General features: G+C 48.1%; 4 protein-coding genes across 4 annotated transcripts; 2 read left to right on the top strand and 2 right to left on the bottom strand.

The window, feature by feature from the left end:
* Positions 1-1757: 1757 nt before the first annotated feature.
* On the bottom strand, positions 1758-2589 carry LOC119404713 (alpha-crystallin A chain-like). The gene is given in 2 exon segments (XM_037671358.2): positions 1758-2354; positions 2356-2589. Coding segments are annotated over 2 exon segments (534 nt in total). The 5' UTR covers positions 2533-2589; the 3' UTR covers positions 1758-1997.
* Positions 2590-3733: 1144 nt separating this feature from the next.
* Positions 3734-4612, bottom strand: LOC119404712 (alpha-crystallin A chain). The gene has a single exon (XM_037671357.2). The coding sequence runs from the start codon at positions 4570-4572 to the stop codon at positions 4030-4032; it is 543 nt and encodes a 180-aa protein (XP_037527285.1). The 5' UTR covers positions 4573-4612; the 3' UTR covers positions 3734-4029.
* A 2622-nt stretch (positions 4613-7234) lies between these two features.
* LOC119404711 (alpha-crystallin A chain) lies at positions 7235-8885 on the top strand. Its single transcript, XM_037671356.2, has 2 exons — positions 7235-7346; positions 8007-8885. The coding sequence occupies exon 2, from the start codon at positions 8151-8153 to the stop codon at positions 8667-8669; it is 519 nt and encodes a 172-aa protein (XP_037527284.1). The 5' UTR covers positions 7235-7346; positions 8007-8150; the 3' UTR covers positions 8670-8885.
* A 3622-nt stretch (positions 8886-12507) lies between these two features.
* Positions 12508-13106, top strand: LOC119404709 (protein lethal(2)essential for life). The gene has a single exon (XM_037671355.2). It carries the CDS (start codon positions 12560-12562, stop codon positions 13103-13105), a length of 546 nt encoding a protein of 181 aa, XP_037527283.1. The 5' UTR covers positions 12508-12559; the 3' UTR covers position 13106.
* The last annotated feature ends 6214 nt before the right edge of the window (positions 13107-19320 follow it).

The raw sequence follows: 19320 nt of genomic DNA, 5'->3' as shown, positions 1-19320 counted from the left end.
TTTTTACTCGCAAACGATGAACAACCCACCTCTGAAAAATGTCAAGAACCCTTAGCAGTTATACACGTCCTAATCACATGTCCCTACACTGCTATACACAGATACGAAACTATTTCGGCCAACTATACAAACAACACACGTCTATCCACCCTCCTCTCCTTCTTGGAGATCACCCTCTTGTACACCCTTGTCTGCTGTATTGACATTTTTTAAAGAATGTGGCTTTTTAAATGAGCGGTAAACGGCGTCATTTCATTGCTAATGACCTAACACCTTGTGCCTGGCGCAGCACAGCCTCGGCTGCTTTTGCACCAAAAAAAAAAAAAATCTTAACTTAACTGCGCAGGAGTATAGCGTACGCGTTTCGACGAACCGATTCGGTGTAGCGAGAGCCGTAAGCAATGAACGGTGAGTGCAGAACGACATAAAGAAATAAATAACGCTTTACAAATTAAGGTTATGCGACGGGGGGAGGGAGTAAATATAGGGAGCCTAGACAATGGAGAGACGCAAGGACGCGACCCCCCTCTCCACATTTCCCTTTCCCCGTTGTAGCCGTAAAAAGCGGTTCCGTTTCGCGAGCATCAAGGTCAGCCCCAGTTCTGCCGCGCACGTAAACATCGGATCGAAATGACGCCATATCAGAGCACCCACGACTTGAGTTTAGCGGTAAACTCTGTCAACAAAGCGTTGGCAAGGAATACGTTTATTACAGTAAAATTGATAGTTGGGCAACTAGTTGGTTCATATATTCACCGCGAAATTTCAGCGCGCAGAAGAAAATTGGACACTGTGTAGGGGGACGAACGAACGCTTCAACTGTTTATTTTTGGAAGTTACAGAACGTGTAAGCACCTGCAGTGTTGACTGAGCATGCGCGAAAGGAGTCATGAAGACTGCAGGCGCTCATGTGTTCTCTAATTAAAAAAAAAAGAAAGAAGATACTGCTGAGGTTTAAGTGCTCGGTTGTCCCCTACATAGTGTCCAATTGTCTCCTTTTGCGCGCCTAAATTTCGCGTTTACTACACTTGGATGCGATGCATCGAGCAATAAATTTTCACTCAATAGAAGTCTCAGCACAGGCACGTCAGTTTTAGCATCGATGAAATAACAGAAGACTATCGCAAGGCGCGTCGCACCTTATATTTCACAGATAACAACCAGACTTGAGGACAAGAAAAAAAAAAAAAAGCCAACGTAATTACTCCCTCCGACGATCTAATCGACTACAGTTGCCAGTGATCGGTTCAAGAATTTAATCGGGGAATTACTGAAAGCCGAAATATTAGTTATCACGTATAATTCGTTACTTACCGTCGGTCTCTCATAACGACGCCCACAAACGCTGGGGCAACGCGTTGCCCGTTTGGCGGCGTCTGCAAATCCGGTTACGTACGCAGTCGAGGTAGGTTAATTATGACAGTGGATGAAATGACATTGTTACAACAGCTAGCCCTGAGCTTCCAGGTAACGTTGACAATAACTCCTGGGGGTTACACACAGCAGACCGCTTGACCACCTTTCGGTTAACGTGCATGGGCGTTGTTTGCATTTCGATGCCTCCCCGTCCCCTCGAGGTGCGGCCGCCGTGGCTCGGAAACGAGACGAGCTTTGCAGTGCAATACCTATGGCTAGAACAAGTGAAAATTTTGACTTTAGCAAGCAGTGGCTAAATTTGATGGGCGTACTGAACCAGCAGTCCTGAGCTGCCGGGTATCGGAGAGAAAAACGAAAAAGAACGAAGCAGAGTTCGTGGAGAAGTAGAACGCCTCACATGTTTATTCAACGCACGAAGCATACAGAGACTGGGAAAAACATTGCACAACAGTCCTCTGGACAAGTAGAAAAGGGGGGAAAAAATGAAGGCACACAAGTTCCGTGGCTACAACCGCTTGTTGTCGACGCAACAACAACAACAAAAAATGCAGTAGTTGACAGTGTCGTGAGAGTTCGTGCACTAAGATAAGTGACTAGGACAGGCTGCCGGCCTCGCGAGCTCACTTCTTAGCGACATCGCCGCTGGCGCCTTCGTGCTTCACCTCAATGGGAATGGCCTTGGGCTGCTCCTTGGGGGCGTTTTTGCGCGGTGCTTCGAGGGCCAGAAAACCGTTGGGCTTGAGATGACACTTGACAGACTCCGGGTCGACGTCCTCCGGCAGTACGTAGCGGCGGGTGAACTCGCGCTTCACGTAGCAGCCGCGGTCGTCCGACTTCTCCTCGTGCTTGCCGTGGATGACGACGCAGTTGTCCTGAGTCTTGACGGTGATCTCTTCGGGAGCGAAGTGCCGAGTGTCCACGTTGATGGCGAACTTGTCGGGTGTGCAGGCGACCGAGGTGCCCGGTTGGCGGGCGGGGACAGACGCTACCTTCGGCCGCCTGACGCGGCTGGATGTAGAACCGCTGGTGGTAGAACGGCGGGTCGAAAAGCTCGCCGTCCAGGAAGGAGCCTCCGAAGTCGTCGTCCAAGAAGCGTCTCACCAGGTCGGTGGGACCCCAGGAACCGCGGTTGTTGAGCAGCGGGAACAGTGCCATTGTCGTTACAGCGCTTGCAAACACACTCAGTGCGAACAGCGATGCAAATCTGAACCGGAGACGCGAGCAGACGCCCCTTTTTATGAGAGCGTCGTCTGCTTCGAGAAGAGCGCGAGAAGGTTCGAGAATCCGCGAGAAGAGAGGGGAAGAGGAGCGGGTTAAAAAAACGCGATTGGTCAGATTACATCACGTGGGGGGCGGTGGCGCGCCGCCACCCGCGCCATCTCGAGGAAGCCGGTAGTAAACAGGGGACACGGCGGCGCGTTCCACGGTGAAGAATGAAAAAAAAAAAAAAAAAGGAGGATGGCTGGAAGGCTCTCGAATGTTCTGGCTTCGCTTTACTAGCTTCTTCCTGGAGCGTTTTTTTTTTTTTTTTAGCGCTTTGCCATCAGCGAAACAGCTGGGAAATGAATATTTTCTGCTTCAACAAATGTTTTCGACTACCATACTACTGATCTGCTACTAGCATTAATTACCACTCCGAACGGAGGACTCGAAAACTAGATTTTTCGAATACAAGATTCTCGCGTTCTTCGGCTTTGAAATTTGCGGTTGTATTTAGTGCAACATTCGCCTGTCTAAAGCAAAGCGAATTTTTCGAGCAGAGAACTTCGAGGTATCGAATCGGGAAAAATATACGTAGTACACACGACGCAGTTATCGACAAGTCTCATTTCCGTAGATGTATGTTATACGATTTCAGCTTTTCTATATACTTTTTTTAAAGAAAGAAACGCATGTAATGTCCTGCAGCCGTACAAGCGACGCGGTTTATTGTCTTCTTGGCCTGACGCAACCTATTTCTATTTTCAGGTTGATACTACAAGCAACGCCTCTTTAATGAAGGAGGCGTTGCTTAACGCGAGCCGGAGACCACCGGCCGCGTCGGTCGTTAACTGATGGTGAACAGACCGCGGCTTTAAGCAATGCAGCGCTTCTCTCACAGCGTGAATATGGCAATTGCAAACAGGAGTACGGTCACTAGATATTACCGCAGACTGAAGTGAAAGCCTTACGTTAACCAGTAGTATACATAGCCCTTGTCGAGCTAGAGTAGTCTAGTGTGAACATGCCTGTGCAAAGGCACTGTTTCGGGCATGCTGACTAGGCCATGTACGCGCGTTCGAATATGGGAGCAAATGGCTCTGCCGGACCACGGAGCAGCCCGGCCTGCCAACGAAAAAAAAAAAAGAAATTGATGTTAGAAGTGAACACGTGTCATGTTTATTCACTGTACCAAATATACAAAGAGAAAATGAACGAAGAGTCCTCTGGACAAGTAAGAAAATAAATATAACGACACACAAGTTCAAGGGAGATATTTGCTCCTTAACGAAAGTTCTTTGAGGGCAGTTTGTACACTAAGAAGTGACTAGGGGTGGGCTGGGCCGCGAAAGCTCACTTCTTGGAGACTTCTTCGTGCTTCACTTGGATCAAGATGGACTTGCATGGTCGTGATCCAAGGTACGCAACGCCAAACCCCCGACGCCAGCCTCTTCACTTTTTCTTGGCATCGCCGCTGGCACCTTCGTGCTTGATTTCGATGGGAATGGGCTTGGGCTGCTCTTTCGGCGCGTTCTTGCGCGGAGCCTCCAGGGCCAGAACACCGTTAGGCTTGAGATGACACTTCACCGACTGCGGGTCGACGTCCTCCGGCAGTACGTAGCGGCGGGTGAACTCACGCTTCACGTAGCAGCCGCGGTCGTCCGACTTCTCTTCGTGCTTGCCGTGAATGATGACGCAGTTGTCTTGAGTCTTGACGCTGATCTCTTCGGGAGTGAAGTGCCGGGTGTCAACGCTGATGGCGAACTTGTCCGGCGTGCAGGCAACTGATGTGCCCTGCTGGCGAGCGGGGCAGACGCTACCTTCGGACGCCTGTTGCTGGTGCCGAGGTTGGATGTAGAACCGCTGGTGGTAGAACGGCGGGTCGAACAGCTCGCCGTCAAGGAAGGAGCCTCCGAAGTCGTCATCCAAGAAGCGTCTCACCAGGTCGGTGGGACCCCAGGAACCGCGGTTGGCGAGCAGCGGGAACAAAGCCATTGTTTTGACAGCGCTGGCGACACTCTCAGTGCGACGAGCGATGCAAATCTGATACGGCGAGGCGAGCCGACACCGCTTTTTATACAGAGAGTCGTCTGCTTCGAGAGAGTTCGAGAACAAGCGGGAAGAGAGGAAGGGGAGTGAAATGGGAGAAGGCGATTGGTCAGGCGTCGGTGTTGTTAAATCGCACAAGTTGCGAAACTCCACTCCGAAACCTGAACGTGCCCCCACACAAATCTGCCTATATTTGCGCGTCAATGCGTCACCTAGGAGTGCTGGCTAAAAGCTCATCTTGTAGTTGCAATTTTCGTGTTCACGATGCAGTTGCCGCAGCTAGAATTCAGTTAAGTACTTTCAACGAAAGCCGCAGGACGCTATAACTGCTATATAACTGTCTGCAAAGTGTAAACCGCACAAACTATAAACGTAAACCCACTGCTCACTTGATCAAGCAAGCTGCCCTCAGCAGCGCAAAACACACAAAAATGAGGTATTTTAGTTTGTTTAGTTGCCGATAGATGGTGCGACAATCGGCAAATACTCATGTTCGAATGATGTGGTGTTCGTGTTGTGATTTATTGAGCCAATGGGTGGTTTCGCAACTCCTACGATTGGATAACTTTGCATTACATCACGTGGGGCGCGGGCCCGCGCGCTTGGCGCGCTTTTGCCGGCGCAAGCAACGAATGCCGGAAAATACGGGACGCGGTGGCGTGGAAGCGGAGGGGGAGCGGCGGATTCTCGAATGTTCGCGTTTCTTCCCGTCGCGTCCGCTGTGCGTGTTTCGCGTTCGTCCGACGACATATCCAGGTGATTTCGATACGTGGATTCCACGCATTTCAGCGGCATTTCACGCTCAAGGGAAGGCAGTTTCGATAAGAAATTCTTGCGATGCCATCTTGCTTTCAGTTTTAGTAATTTCGTAGCGGACGTGTCGATAGGTAACCGACCTTTACGCTAACAAGCCATGACTGCGCTGCCGTTTCTTAATTAGCGTTCCAACGTGGCTGTGAAAATTACTCGCGTATGAAAATTGCTGCTGCCTCAACAACACCTTGACATCGCTTGGTTCATACTAAAATATATGCTGCCTACCTGCGTGTACGTTGCGCTGCGCAGCGCATGTCTCCAAGCGTTAGTATGAAAGAAGACTTTATCAAAACCAACTTAAAGACGTAATGCGTTTGACAGGCTAGGTTTCGAACGTCTAATGAGTGCATTTAGGTCTTTTGCACTAAGATGCCATCCACCGGTGAAGTAGCTTTACACTGCTTCAACATACCTTCTCTTTGATGATTGAATAAACGCTTCGCACTACTACTACTGCTGCTGCTACTACTACTACTACTACTACTACTACTGATATAACTGCCAATTCACGCAGCACCCTTGCAGTTGTCATCTCGAGGTTCACTCGCTTCCCTGTCGTCAATAACATTGCTCGAGCGTAGAAAAATCGACTCTACAATGTTTCCATGCCCTTTATGAAGTGCCACACATCCACAAACCTGCAGCTCTGCAATAATTAACGTGCGCTCACTTTTATTCAGTAACAGGCTCATCCTAAAGTATGGCTGCCAAAAATAAAAATGAAATAAACTTAGTATGCCTGAAATGGTACGATGGCTCGAACATAAATACATATGTGCAAGCGTGTAACTTCGGCTTTTTGAAAATTTGGCGTTAACATACATCAGGTATAACGCAAGCAGGTGAAGATATAGCTTAACAAAGGTTAGGTGTATCCTCCACGTACACTTAATTTTTGTTACTATCCGCCACGGTGGTAAGTGGTCACGGTGCTCGACTGCTGACCCGAAAGCCGCGGGTTCGATCTTGGCCGCAGCGGTCGCATTTCGATGGAGGCGAAATGCTTGAGGCCCATGTAAGTACAGTGCGATGTCGACGCACGTTAAAGAACAACAGACGGTCGAAATTTCCGGAGCCCTCCACTACGGCGTGCCTCATAATCATATCGCGGTTTTCGGCAACTAAAACCCCACAAATTATTATTAAGTTGAGTTACTTGCAAAGACAGTTATCGCAATCGACAGATCGGTGTAAGTTTTGACGTGACGTATATTCTGCGGCTGATATCGGCACGATAACGCGAATAGTTGAAAATTCTTTGGCGCAGCTGAAACATTAATAATAATATTGGGGGCTTTACATCCCAAAACGACGATATGATTATGTGAGGCGCCGTGGGCGAAGGGCTTGGGTTGTTTAACGTGCACCTAAATGTAAGCACACAGGCCTTCAGCATTTTGTCTCCATGGCCGCCGCGGCTGGGATTTGATCCCGCGACCTTCGGGTCAGCAGTCGCCGTGGTGCGCTTGATGAATCGCGAAAATGTTAATCGATCTGTGCAAACAGTTGCGTAAAAACGGACACGAATGCAGTTGTATGCAAAGCAACCGAGATAGTGTCATATTAATGCAAGGAGAAGTATGCAGCTGTGCCTTCGTCGCCGGCGAACAAGCTCACGAAGAAACGAGCTGCTCCCGCGTTTGTTTTGACTGCTTGTAATAGTCTACCGTATGGTCAATGCTCCCGAATGACCTTGCCGCACTGCGACTGTTTATGACACGTGACCCAATTCCGGCCAATCAGCGCCGTCCAGCTGCTTCTTCCCTTCGGTTCCGTGTTCGATCGCGTCTGCCGCCTCGGTCACCTCGGTCTTCAGAGCAGACGACGTTGAGCCACTGCTCGGAGCAGACGATATTCGGGTTCTCGAATCGCCGTTGGCATTCTCGGAGGCTATATCTAAAAAGGTAACACATTAATACGTTACCGTTGCACTTCCGCTCATACAAGAAAAACTGGGCATTAGCGACAGCCATGTCGATTGATGGCATTAACGCCGTGGAACACTGTCAGCGTGTAGTTTTCATCTTGCGCGTGACAAATATTTAAAATGTCAATGAAGGTCAGGCGATGTCACCTGTATTGATCACTGGCCTAAAAGTCATGTAGTTAGTTTGTGTATTCCTTCGAGGTTTGCGCGCGAAGGCGCAGGTTCGATTACCGAACGCGGCAGCCGCATTTAAATGAAGGCGAAAACGCTCGTCACTTGTATTTTAGATGCACGTTAAAGAACCCCAGGAGGTCAAAACTAATCCTCAGTCCCTAACTATCACGGCGTGCCTCGGTCGTAAACATATCGTCCTTTTTTGCGCATAATATCCAGCGATTTAATTAATTCTTAAATTTACACTCAGTCTTTACCGTGCTATGTCCTAAGACTTCATCTCTAATTAATCGTCCTATTGGGAAGTATTAAATCAGGCCTAAATTCTTCTTCGAAGCCTACAGCTGTGTAGGTTAACGGCGCAGGTGACGTTAACCTTACGTCGTCCGTAGATCTTCCGCGCCATATATATAAACGCGTTTATGACATTTTATTTTCTATTTCTTTTACTCTCGCCCTCTAGCTATAGAAGCGTCTCTACAAAGTCGTTTTGCAAGCTGCGATCGAGAGCGGCCACCTGCAGAAAAAAACAACCGGACCAGCTGCGGCTAGCAGGCGACCTTTCTTCTTTCTGAAGCAGACGACGCGTCCCGAATAAAACCACAAGATGGCGCTGTTCCCGCTGCTGCAACGCAACCTGTTGGGCGGCTCGGAGCTGGCAAGACACCTATTCGATGACGACTTTGGAGGTTCCTTCCTGGACGGCGAGCTTTTTGACCCGCCGTTCTACCACCAGAGGTTCTACATCCAACCCCGACACCAGGAGCCGGCCCTCAACAGCGTCCGTCCGTCGCAGCAGGGCGCCTCGGTCGCCTGCACTCCGGACAAGTTCGCCATTCGCGTGGACACCCGGCACTTCGCGCCGGAAGAGATCAGCGTCAAGACGCAGGACAACTGCGTCATCATCCACGGCAAACACGAAGAGAAGTCGGACGACCGCGGCTGCTACGTGAAGCGCGAGTTCACCCGCCGCTACGTCCTCCCCGAAGACGTCGACCCCCAGACCGTCAAGTGTCACCTGACCCAGGGAGGCCTCCTGGCGCTCGAAGCTCCGCGCAAGAACCCCAAGAAAGAGGAGCCCAAGACGATCGCCATTGACGTCAAACACGAGGGCAAGAAGGCCTAAGAAAATGGAGAGGAATTAGCTCTATATATGTTTGGTTTTTAGTGTAATTGCCTCTTGGAAAGACACGTTTGAGAACTCGCTCCGTGACAGACGACATGGTCATCTGTAGCTATATGTCATTCGGTAACGCTGGAAGAATCCGATGGAACTGATTAGGCTTAACAGCTCTTCCATGGTTTAACACTTCACTTGTTCACTAGGATTTTGGTGGTACATGCATCAGTAGACGAAAAAAGGGATGAAGGTGAGCTCTACATGAAGTTGAGAAGAGAGTTGAGCTGATAAGAGAACTCACTCCGTGGCATGCAGAAGACAAGGTCCCCTAGGCCATTCGGCACAATATAGAAGCAGGCTTAATTGGTTAAGTGTAATCTAGTCCCAGCGTTAACGTACTTCGTTTGTTTGCAAACACTGGTGGCGGGCATATTATGTAATGTGGCGTAGTTGCTCGGTGTGTATACCTCTAGTTTATGCCTATATAGATGAGTACTGACGTCATGTCACTCTTTGCGTGCATTATGGGCGAGAACATGAAATGCAAGAAATAAGTGTGGATGGGTAGCAGAAATATGATCGATTGTGCGAAGGCATGTACTGGGCGTATTCTTATTATAGCACCGACGTTTCCGCTGCTAGCGCGTGGTTTCGGGCGAGAACCGTCTCTTATGAAAAACATTATCGATCTGGGTAGCCGGCGCGCCGTTCTGACCTGCAAGAAATGGCGGGAAAGCTGCTCCCGGGTCAAGGACACTTCGAGTCGCGTTCTCCTGCTCCCGTGTGTATACACTTGTGGCGCGCGCACCGCCAAGGATGCTTTATATGGAACAGCGCGCGAGTATCCGTTGTTTAGTGGTCGTGGTTTCACTATTTCACTCGTTTTCTTTTCTAGGATGATGTTCTTCTAGGTCGCTTTTCTTCTTTCTTGTTACGGGATGCGGACGAAGACCGACAAGTAACTTCTGACCGAATTCAAGTACCGGATTTTTACTTTCATGCCCCCAAACCTTGTTAATGTTACATATCCGCCTTTATAACAGCACCATATTGTCTCTATTCAGTCCACTGATTGAATCGTCTACTTTCTATGTCTCTCTACCAATTTGCTGCGTGCCCTTCCAAAAATCGCTGCCGTCGAATCGATCGCATATATATTTACACTGATCGATACATCCTACAAGCGAAACTGCCTAAGGCTATCTGTGATATGGAGAGCGTGAAATAAGGATTAAACGAGGGAAGACATGAGAAGTAAAACAGTTGAGAACATCTAGAGCCTGTGGTACCGGCGTATCGCATATGCGAATGCATAGTGGAGTGCGCTGGTTTATGCCTTCAGGGACGACAATATCACTTTTTGTGGTCATGTGGCATTTCGTGGATACGTGAGAGAGAAAAATGAAAAAGAGACGCCCTCAGGATTAGATGCAGGTTGGAGACACTTGGTTAGTGCGTGAAGCAGTGCTGCAAATCCTTCTTTACAGGATATATATTTCATACAACTCGGCTTATACAGCTATGGTTTCTGAATGAGAGCTAGGGCTCAAACAAATGTGATAAGGATGTTTTTTTGTTTGTTTTTTTTTTTCGAGGTTCAAGATACTAAAGGGGCCGAAGAACGTTCACGAAGTGAATATGTGCTTTGCGGTGAAGGCTTTGAATGCATGGATTTAGATAATACGAAGGTCGTAGTATACGATCAGGACGCTGGAATTCTGAAATATACTGCACAGTACGATCAGAATTTGAATTTTAGAGCATTTTATCAATAATGCTGAAGTAGCTATCGGTGGACTATAACTTGGAGATTTCTGAGGGGCCAGTGGTTCGATCATCAACATTGTGTCGATGCGCAATTGAAGCTATGTCGAATAATTGAAGCCTTTATGTGTCGATGCGCAGTTGAGGCTATGTCGAATAATTGAAGCGCTTAGCGGGAATAACGAACGCATGCGCCGTTAACCGGCCTTTTGACGTATAGTTCAGGTTATACCTATACCGCCTGGGAAAAAACAGGAAATATGCGTTTAAATAAATTCTTCAATACTGGGCAGTGCGAGGATGACACCTCAGTAGTTTCTTGGCATTTAGCATTAGCGTTCTGGTCTGTCTGCACCGATAAAAACGCTTCCCAAGAACTATTCGGGGCACGTTAATTGAATAAGGTTGCGTTAGGTGCCGATAAATTGACGTGTGTTTCAGCGCCCGATCTTAACGAGGAATCGTTGGTTAATCGACGTCTCATTCCTCATTCCGTAGATTTGCTTGACAGTTCGGTTGACTAACAAACTTGTAACGTTACGTTGCGTTGCATCATTCGATGTACAGCTGCCCTCCCCGTCGTTTCGCGGCAAGCATATCCCTAAAGGAGACGTCCGTGTCACGTGGTATTAATGACGCTGTCGCATGATGGTCACGTGACTCGTCGTGCGGTCATCGTAACCAAACGGCCCGTGGTGACTCACGTATTGCATCGCGATGACGTCACCGCGACCAAATCTCGCGTGACGATCTCGTATTACGACCACGAATGAAATGAGTCATGTGATTTCATGACCACGTGATTCATCCTGAAGTCGTCATGACTGTTCCTCCAGGTGATTGATTCGTCACGAGGCGTAAACTAAAAACGATGTCACGGAGCGAGTTCCCTCACCTATTCAAATACTGTAGCCCTCTCAGCCAACCAATCGTCGAAGCCACTATATACTCGCAATGTACTGCCAAAGAAGGAAAGAAAAAAGTAGCCTTGTGCTCGTGCACATACGACCACTCTATGTAACCTATCTTTTTTTTTTTTTTGTTGTTGTTGCCGAGCAAGGAATCTTAGGGGCTTTTCTCCAACATAAAGTACTAAGTGCACGGGTGTGTTTGTTTCATTCAGACGTACGGTGGTCAGACGCAGATCTGGCACGTTGTTCTTGTGGTTACGGGTCTAATAAAAGTCATTGCTGTCCACAACGTCCCGTTGCTGGTTGTATCTGGCCGTAGTGCCAATCCTAATAAAGTGCAGGAAGCACATTTCGCTCCATCTTGACCAAAATGACCATCTTCGACTCATAACTCGTGAGTAGAGCAAGCAGCAATCAAAATTTCTTTGGAATATTCACCGGAACCGTCACTTGGCTGCTATAGATGCCGATACAATCAACACGCGTAGGAATAGACAGTCCACCTTTGTAGGTTCTTACAGAATACTACCCCAAACGTAATTATGACAACAAGTTACAGGCGTTTCAGAACGAAAAACGAAACAGTAGATGACACGAAAGGTGCAAGCTCCAAAAGAACTCAATATTGGCGTGCTAGTTATATATTGCGAGCTCCCGTACAAATCGACAGTCGCCAGCCAGTTGAACTTTGTTGGTAGACAGCGTATTCATATTCAAGTCAAGAAAATTATAAGTGACCGTTTAATAATACTGCGTTTATTTGCACGCGGTTACGTCGCCGGCTTCGTAGCAGACGACGCCATAACGACGCCTCCGAATTTGCCAGAACGTGCGAGCAAAATCGTCAGGCGCGACGCGGAAAAAACAAGTCACGTGAGTTGAGCCGACCAATCCGATCGCATTCTGAGCTTCGCTTCGTTCTAAACGCGACAGATGGCGCAGCGGCATGAACAAAAACAAAACAAGGGAATGACGGCCGCGCGCTGAGGGAAAGAACAAACCAGAAAAATCGCGAGCCTTCCCCGTGCCGCCCGCGCCAAAACAGACGCCACGTGACTCCATCGGACCAATCATTGTTCGGCGGCGCGCATCTGCCGCGATCTTTCTGGAAGCAGACGACGCGCTATATAAGCGGCGTCTGCTTGCCCGTTCGAATCAGATTTGCACTGATCCCTGCATCGAGAGTTCAGTGTGCGTAACAAAACAAGTTGTCCAAGCGTCATGGCTCTGTTTCCCCTGCTCAGCAACCGCGGATCCCGGTGTCCCTCGGACCTGGCGAGACGTTTCTTCGAGGAAGACGACTTCGGAGGCTCCTTCCTGGACGGTGAGCTGTTTGACCCGCCGTTCTACCACAGGCGCTACCACCTCCAGCCGCATCACCAGCAGCGGTCTTCATCGACGGGTTGTCCCGCTCGCCAGCAGGGAACCTCGGTCGCCTGTACTCCGGACAAGTTTGCCATCCGTGTCGACACCCGACACTTCACCCCGGAAGAAATCACCGTCAAGACCCAGGACAACAGCGTCATCATCCACGGCAAGCACGAAGAGAAGTCCGACGACCGCGGCTGCTACGTGAAGCGTGAGTTCACCCGTCGCTACGTCTTGCCCGAAGACGTGGAACCCGAAACCGTCAAGTGCCACTTGCAGCCCAACGGACTGCTGGCCCTCGAAGCTCCGCGCAAGAACGCCCCCAAAGAGCAGCCTAAGGCCATTCCTATTGAAATCAAGCACGAAGGTGGCAGCGGTGACGCCTTGAAGAAAAAGTGAATCGGCTGCCGTCGTGTGTTCGCGTTGCGTGCCTGGGACTGATCTTCCAAGGTTATGTGCGGACATTCCAGTGTGTTTTTTTTGTTGAGTGAAGGCCGGCCTTTCCTCTCGTTTTATTTTTTGTGTGTTTGTATCGTGTGAGAGTTCACGAATGTGACGCTGTTACTTTTTTTTTTGTAATGAGTGTGTTTTGTCTTGCAAGGTGCGAGTGTTGAGCTACTAAATTTATCAATAAAAAAACTTTCTTTCATATTCCTGGCTGGTTGTTTTTGATCTAGTGTTATTACAGCAGCGTAGTGCGTGATGCGTCATTGTGATGCACTGCAATCGCGCTATGCTGCCGTCAAAACTACGCGGCCAACAAAAGCAGTCGACATCATAATTGTTCAGACTAGTTGCGCAACTCGATTCCGCAATCCGGACAAAAGGTGCACCGGTTGTCAGCGAGCCGACGCGACACCTGGGAGCAAGGATGCAAACACGCTGCATCGCCGCAGTGCTCACTACCAGTAAGAGATACCTTTGCGATAGTGACAAGAATCACTTAAAAGAAAGATCCGAAAGCCGTGTGTCTCAATATCATCCAGGAAAAATTTTTAAACCGTGAACGGTTTTTTTTTTAAGCTTGCGGTCCCGTGCGCCGTTTTCACAAGAAAAATGCCCTTTATTAGTTTGTTTCTCCGCCGACAGGTGACGCAACAATCGGTAAACTGCAAATTCGTATGGGGGTTGTGTATCGCGGACGAAGACATTTGCTTGGTTATATACGCGAGCTACGCCACGCGAATGAGCTAAACTGTACTGTACTAAACCCCGACCTTAATAAAATTTGTGATAACAGTATCTAGCGCCACGCGCTGTCGCGTTGCTGTTCGTTGCACTTTTAGAACAGCTGTGGCAACCCGTTTCCTGTTGACTGCGGAATGCTTTTGCTTTCTTTATTGTTCCTTTTTTTTTCTTTCTGTGTGTGGTTGGAGGAAAATGGGATGTGATTACCGCAGCTATTACCTTTGGCTACATCTACAGAGCACAGGACGTACGAAACAAATTCCCGTCGCATTGTCGTTTCTCACAGGAGCATCGCTGAAGTTTTCTTCCTTACACATTATGAGCTCGTGTTCGTGTATTATAAAAAAAAAAAAAAAACTTAGTGCTGCATGCCAAGTCTTTTATCTATTTTTTTTTTTCCGAATCGCAACAATATTACTTGCGACCAAGCAAGCCATCTTAATAAACGTTCTATCAGTACACCAACGTGCATACAGTTGCACTACCCCTTTTCAGTGTGAATAGATTATAAATTTGCGCACTGATCTGTGGAGTTTTGTTTTCTTGAATATCGCGATGGTACATTTAGTGTTTGCGCTTAAGTAGCATGTAATTCTGCGTTTTACGTTTGTGATATTTGATTAGAATGAGGAAAGGACTGAGACGTTCTCAAAGAAGCGTAATATACCGTAAAGCTTTCCTAAATTCTCTGTGGAGCATCCCAGCGAATCAGAAAGAAATACAACGAAAATATCGACTTTTTTTTTTTTTTTTTTTTTTGTAGAGCCAAACGTGCCATGCCAATGATTGTAGCCTAGGTGAGTTGCCGATATGACCAACAAACTACAATGGGTAAATGCAAGATGAGTTTAAAGTATAAAAACATTGCTTAAAATGTTTCTGTTAAAATTACGATGACTTGAAGTGCGGCGGGCTGTGAACATAGAGTATCTCGCAGTGACTGTGAGGTAAAAATGTCAGATGATGCGGGCAACACCACAACGGAGCCCTCGAACTCAATGGCCGGGAAACACGTGCTTCGAACGCGGCAACTGCTGCGTCAGCAAGGCCTGATAAGACAACGAGCTAGGGCCCACTTGAGAGTGTAGCATGCGATAACTAGACACTGTTCAAAAAGAAGAAATAAAGAGTGAATAACTGTGAAAGTGCGTCATACTGCCGAGCATTCAGTGGACTTTGCCGATGGCATGACAAAGCAAAGTGTTGTTCTGTCTTATTCTTACCGACGACATTCAATCGAAATATGGAGGAGAGTCTCATAGCTTCGCCACATATACATACGCAAATGGGAGTTCATCAACGGTCTTGAGGTTATTGTATTGTTGGATAAACACACCAAATGGGAGTTCATCAACGGTCTTGAGGTAATTGTATTGTTCGATAAACACACCAAATGGGAGTTCATCAACGGTCTTGAGGTAATTGTATTGTTGGATAAACGCACCAAATGGGAGTTCATCAACGGTCTTGAGGTAATTGTATTGTTGGATATACACACGCAAATGGGAGTTCATCAACGGTCTTGAGGTAATTGTATTGTTGGATATACACACGCAAATGGGAGTTCATCAACGGTCTTGAGGTAACTGTATTGTTGGATATACACACGCAAATGGGAGTTCATCAACGGTCTTGAGGTAATTGTATTGTTGGATATACACACGCAAATGGGAGTTCATCAACGGTCTTGAGGTAATTGTATTGTTGGATAAACACACCAAATGGGAGTTCATCAACGGTCTTGAGGTAATTGTATTGTTGGATAAACAGACCATCTGGCTTTACAGTCGTTGGCGTACCCTGTATATTGGAGTACCACGCCCCAATATAGTGAAACGCTTTGTATAGTTCTCGGAAACGGGTGTACAGTTGAAGCGTCTGAAAAGCCTTGGGTACAGACAAGCGCGAAAGGTCTCCCTTATGACATTCAACGGGCGTGACAAGCTGCAAGGTGCAACAGCGCATGCGCCGAACGCGAGCGGAGCGTAGGGATCAGGGGGTGTCGCCAGAGACGCAGAGTCCACTTATGGGCTGCAAAAACAACAAAGGACAGCGTATGCCCCGCTCCGCGCTCGGTGGTTTTGCACGTCAGTGATGAACGAGTTCGCAGGAGTGAAACTGAATCGGCTCGCGCAAGACATGGTAAATTGGCAGAGGTCTTCGTCCCGAAGTAGACATAGAACAGGTTGATGACGATGATGATTGGAGCTGCACAATTCACAGTCATCTCGCGGCGCGGCGGCGACACAGATAACGAGAGACCTTGACCTCAGAGACCGCAACGACGCGGCTTTTGCATGGAAACGAGAGCCGATATGACTGTCTGGCTGATACGTTGCAGCTGCTAGAAAGTACATCCCGTTTTATGATACGCAGGCAACGAACGCCGCTTAAGTTGTCTGCATGTACTACAATTTACGTCTCATACCCGTCTCACTGAGCAGTTGTCGCGAGATGTGCAGTTTTGTTTGAGAAGATAAGCTAATTGCCACCAAATTAACTTTATACTTCACAACCCGAATGTGATGGCTTAGAGGCTACGTCGTTGCGCTGATAAGGTCGAGGATGTGGGTTCGATCCCCGTGCCAAGGCACAGCCGCATTACGTTGAGGGCGAAACGAAATACCACCGGTGTTTACATTTAGGTCTAAAAGATCTTGTTGTGCGGCTAGTTCGTAGTTAATTTTCTTATAAAATTTTGTTATAAAATTAACTGTGCACCATCGCTACCTTTGTTTCCCGACGGTTTATCAAGTCTAGGCTGTGAATAAAAACAAAAAAACAACCATGTTCTTGATAGTGTGTGCAGGTGGCTTCGTTGGTGTTAATACGTGCAAGCGTCATCACATGGTGTATAAATTCCAGCATTCATGCGATAAATAAACACTTGGAAGTGAGCGCTGTAACCATATTGGTTGAGTGAATGTGCGGGTGTATGCGTGTGCGAATGTGCCATTTTCGCGTTTGATGAGGCACCTAAGGGTTTCGCCTTAAAAATGTCTTTCTTTTTTTTTGCGATTTTGCCCGCTCCCTCACTGCTTCAGTGCATTTCTTTCTACGTTGACCCCCCCGATTACAGTTACCCAGCAGCTGCATACGCGAAGCGACAGCTGCTATACGATAAGGCATTGCCCTCGACCCCGGGAACGAGCGAAGAGGCAAAATGGCGGTCGTTATCTGCCTGGCTGTGCGCAAAATATTGATGCTGTAAAGAGGAGCGTGACTCATAGGCGGCGTAGATTGCGACAAAGGTGACCGCCGCGGGGCACCGCGAAAATAAAGAGAAAAAGAGAAAGGGGAAGCAAGATATCAGACGATCTCTTGTTTGCCGACTCCGACAGCTCAGATAGACTCACGAGCGTACAGGTATAACACTCTCGGAGGGCTTCACGCAGATGACAGAGTAGAAGGGAAAAGATAACTGGGACCCGATCATAGGTCAGGTTAATACAGCTGTTGGGTCTGCTAGCGCAATTTCGCACAATAATTGCAGTATTTCTTCGATGTATTATCTATTATTTCCTCTTTATATATTTAATTTGTTTCTCAATAAGCGTCCTTCAAGTTATCATCGTAATGTTAAGATGCGAAGTCTTGGCCAATCCCCCAGAGTGCATATGCACCATAGTGTTGAGGAATCAATCAATCAATCAATCAATCAATCAATCAATCAATCAATCAATCAATCAATCAATCAATCAATCAATCAATCAATCAATCAATCAATCAATCAATCATAAGCCGTTAGTCTCTGCAGTTTGTACGACTGTATATATTATACTAACAGTAATAATTACTGCGGTTTTACGTGCCAAAACTTAGATATTTGCATTTCGATATTTAGATATTTGCAGCGGCTGCATTTCGCCCCCATCGAAATGCAGGCGCTTTTACTGGGAGAGAGAAAGAGAGAAAGAAAGAGCAGAGGAAGGCAGGGAGGTTAACCAGAAGTTTGTATCCGGTATGCTACCCTGCACTGGGGTTGGGGAATAGGGGGTTTAAAGCGAGAGATAGAAAATAAATAATAAGGAAAAAAAACAATCATAATCACACACACACACGCGAGAGCGTTCCGCTCAGAGGCGCTCTGACAGGCTAGTGGATCGCAGGAAGGCTAGTAGTGCTTGTAAAGCCTTCTTCTGCGACGTTATGTCCGGACGATGGCGGAGTAGTCTTTCTTCTGATAGAGGCTGGCTGTCTAACTTGTTGAAAGCATGGCAAAGAGATTGTCTCTGTGTGCTATACTCCGGACAGTCACACAGAACATGCCGAATTGTTTCTTGGTCGCCGCAGTGTTCACAGGCGGTGGTGTCGGCCATCCCTATGCGGAATGCATACGCATGGGCAAACGCGACGCCCAGCCATAATCTACACAGAACGGTAGCGTCACCTCGGGCAAAGTCTTGATGGCAGTCGAAGGCTTAACGTGGGATCAAATGAGTGTAGTCGTGCATGCATGGAATGTGGCTCATTCCAATTTGACATGGTGCATTGGCGAGCGAGCATCGGAGCTTCCGAGCAGCGTCTGTCCTAGAAAGAGGCATCGACAGGTCGCGGTCCTCTGTATGGGCTGAACGGGCAGCTTGATCGGCCCGTTCATTGCCGATAATCCCACAGTGACTTGGAGGCCATTGAAATGTAAAGCAGTGTCCTTTCTCGGTGAGGTGGTGGAACAACTCGGCAGTCTCAAATACCAACTGTTCGTGCGGACCGCGGCATAAAGTCGACAGTATAGAGACTGCAGTGCTGCCTTGGAGTCGCAGAAAATCGTCCACCTTTTTCGCATTTGGTCGTTAATGAAAAGCAGCGCGGCGGGCGCGAAGCGCTGTGAGCTCTGCTGCCGTCGATGTTGTTGGGTGAGCCGTCCTAACCTTGATAGTTGTGGCGATCGTTGGAATCACAACCGCCGCTGTTGAACTGCTCGCTAGGACGGAGCCGTCGGCTTTTACCGGGAATCGAACCCTCGCCCTTTGACCTTTGAAACTGTGACGAGACGATGGAACATGATGATGATGATGATGATGTCCTCGTCCTGATGGCGCTCAACCACAAAGGGGGATGGGCCAAGAACCGGGCGGCAGGATGCTTTAGGTAAACACCAATGATACTAAACAAATCTTTAGATTTAGGTTTTTAAAAGAATGTAATTGTTGAAGGAGCAAACGATAAATCTTGTGCGGTAGCAAGGAAGACGACGAACACTCGGGGTGCGCGTGGCGGGTCCAGGGCACGCGGGTGCACGCAGCAGTTAGAAGAAGAAGGTCTTCACTCCTTGTAGCAGCGAGGCGGCGTCGGCGCGCCTCCCAACACCGGCCAAGATGGCGGGTCAGTACCAATGAGATTTCTTTTCACGCCAAGCTTGCTGAGTAAGACTCGCAGATTTCGGCGGTGGTGTCGTACGTGAAAGACCGTGGCTAGGCGCCGAC

This window comes from Rhipicephalus sanguineus, chromosome 9 (genome assembly GCF_013339695.2).
Source record: "Rhipicephalus sanguineus isolate Rsan-2018 chromosome 9, BIME_Rsan_1.4, whole genome shotgun sequence".
Taxonomy (NCBI): Eukaryota; Metazoa; Arthropoda; class Arachnida; order Ixodida; family Ixodidae; genus Rhipicephalus; species Rhipicephalus sanguineus.
Note: the sequence above shows the minus strand (reverse complement) of the source record. Positions and strands in the feature narration are given on the sequence as shown.

Bases quoted from the DNA above. Each gene is read 5' to 3' on its own strand.
- LOC119404712 (XM_037671357.2), bottom strand. From the start codon at position 4,572: ATGGCTTTGTTCCCGCTGCTCGCCAACCGCGGTTCCTGGGGTCCCACC.
- LOC119404711 (XM_037671356.2), top strand. From the start codon at position 8,151: ATGGCGCTGTTCCCGCTGCTGCAACGCAACCTGTTGGGCGGCTCGGAG.
- LOC119404709 (XM_037671355.2), top strand. From the start codon at position 12,560: ATGGCTCTGTTTCCCCTGCTCAGCAACCGCGGATCCCGGTGTCCCTCG.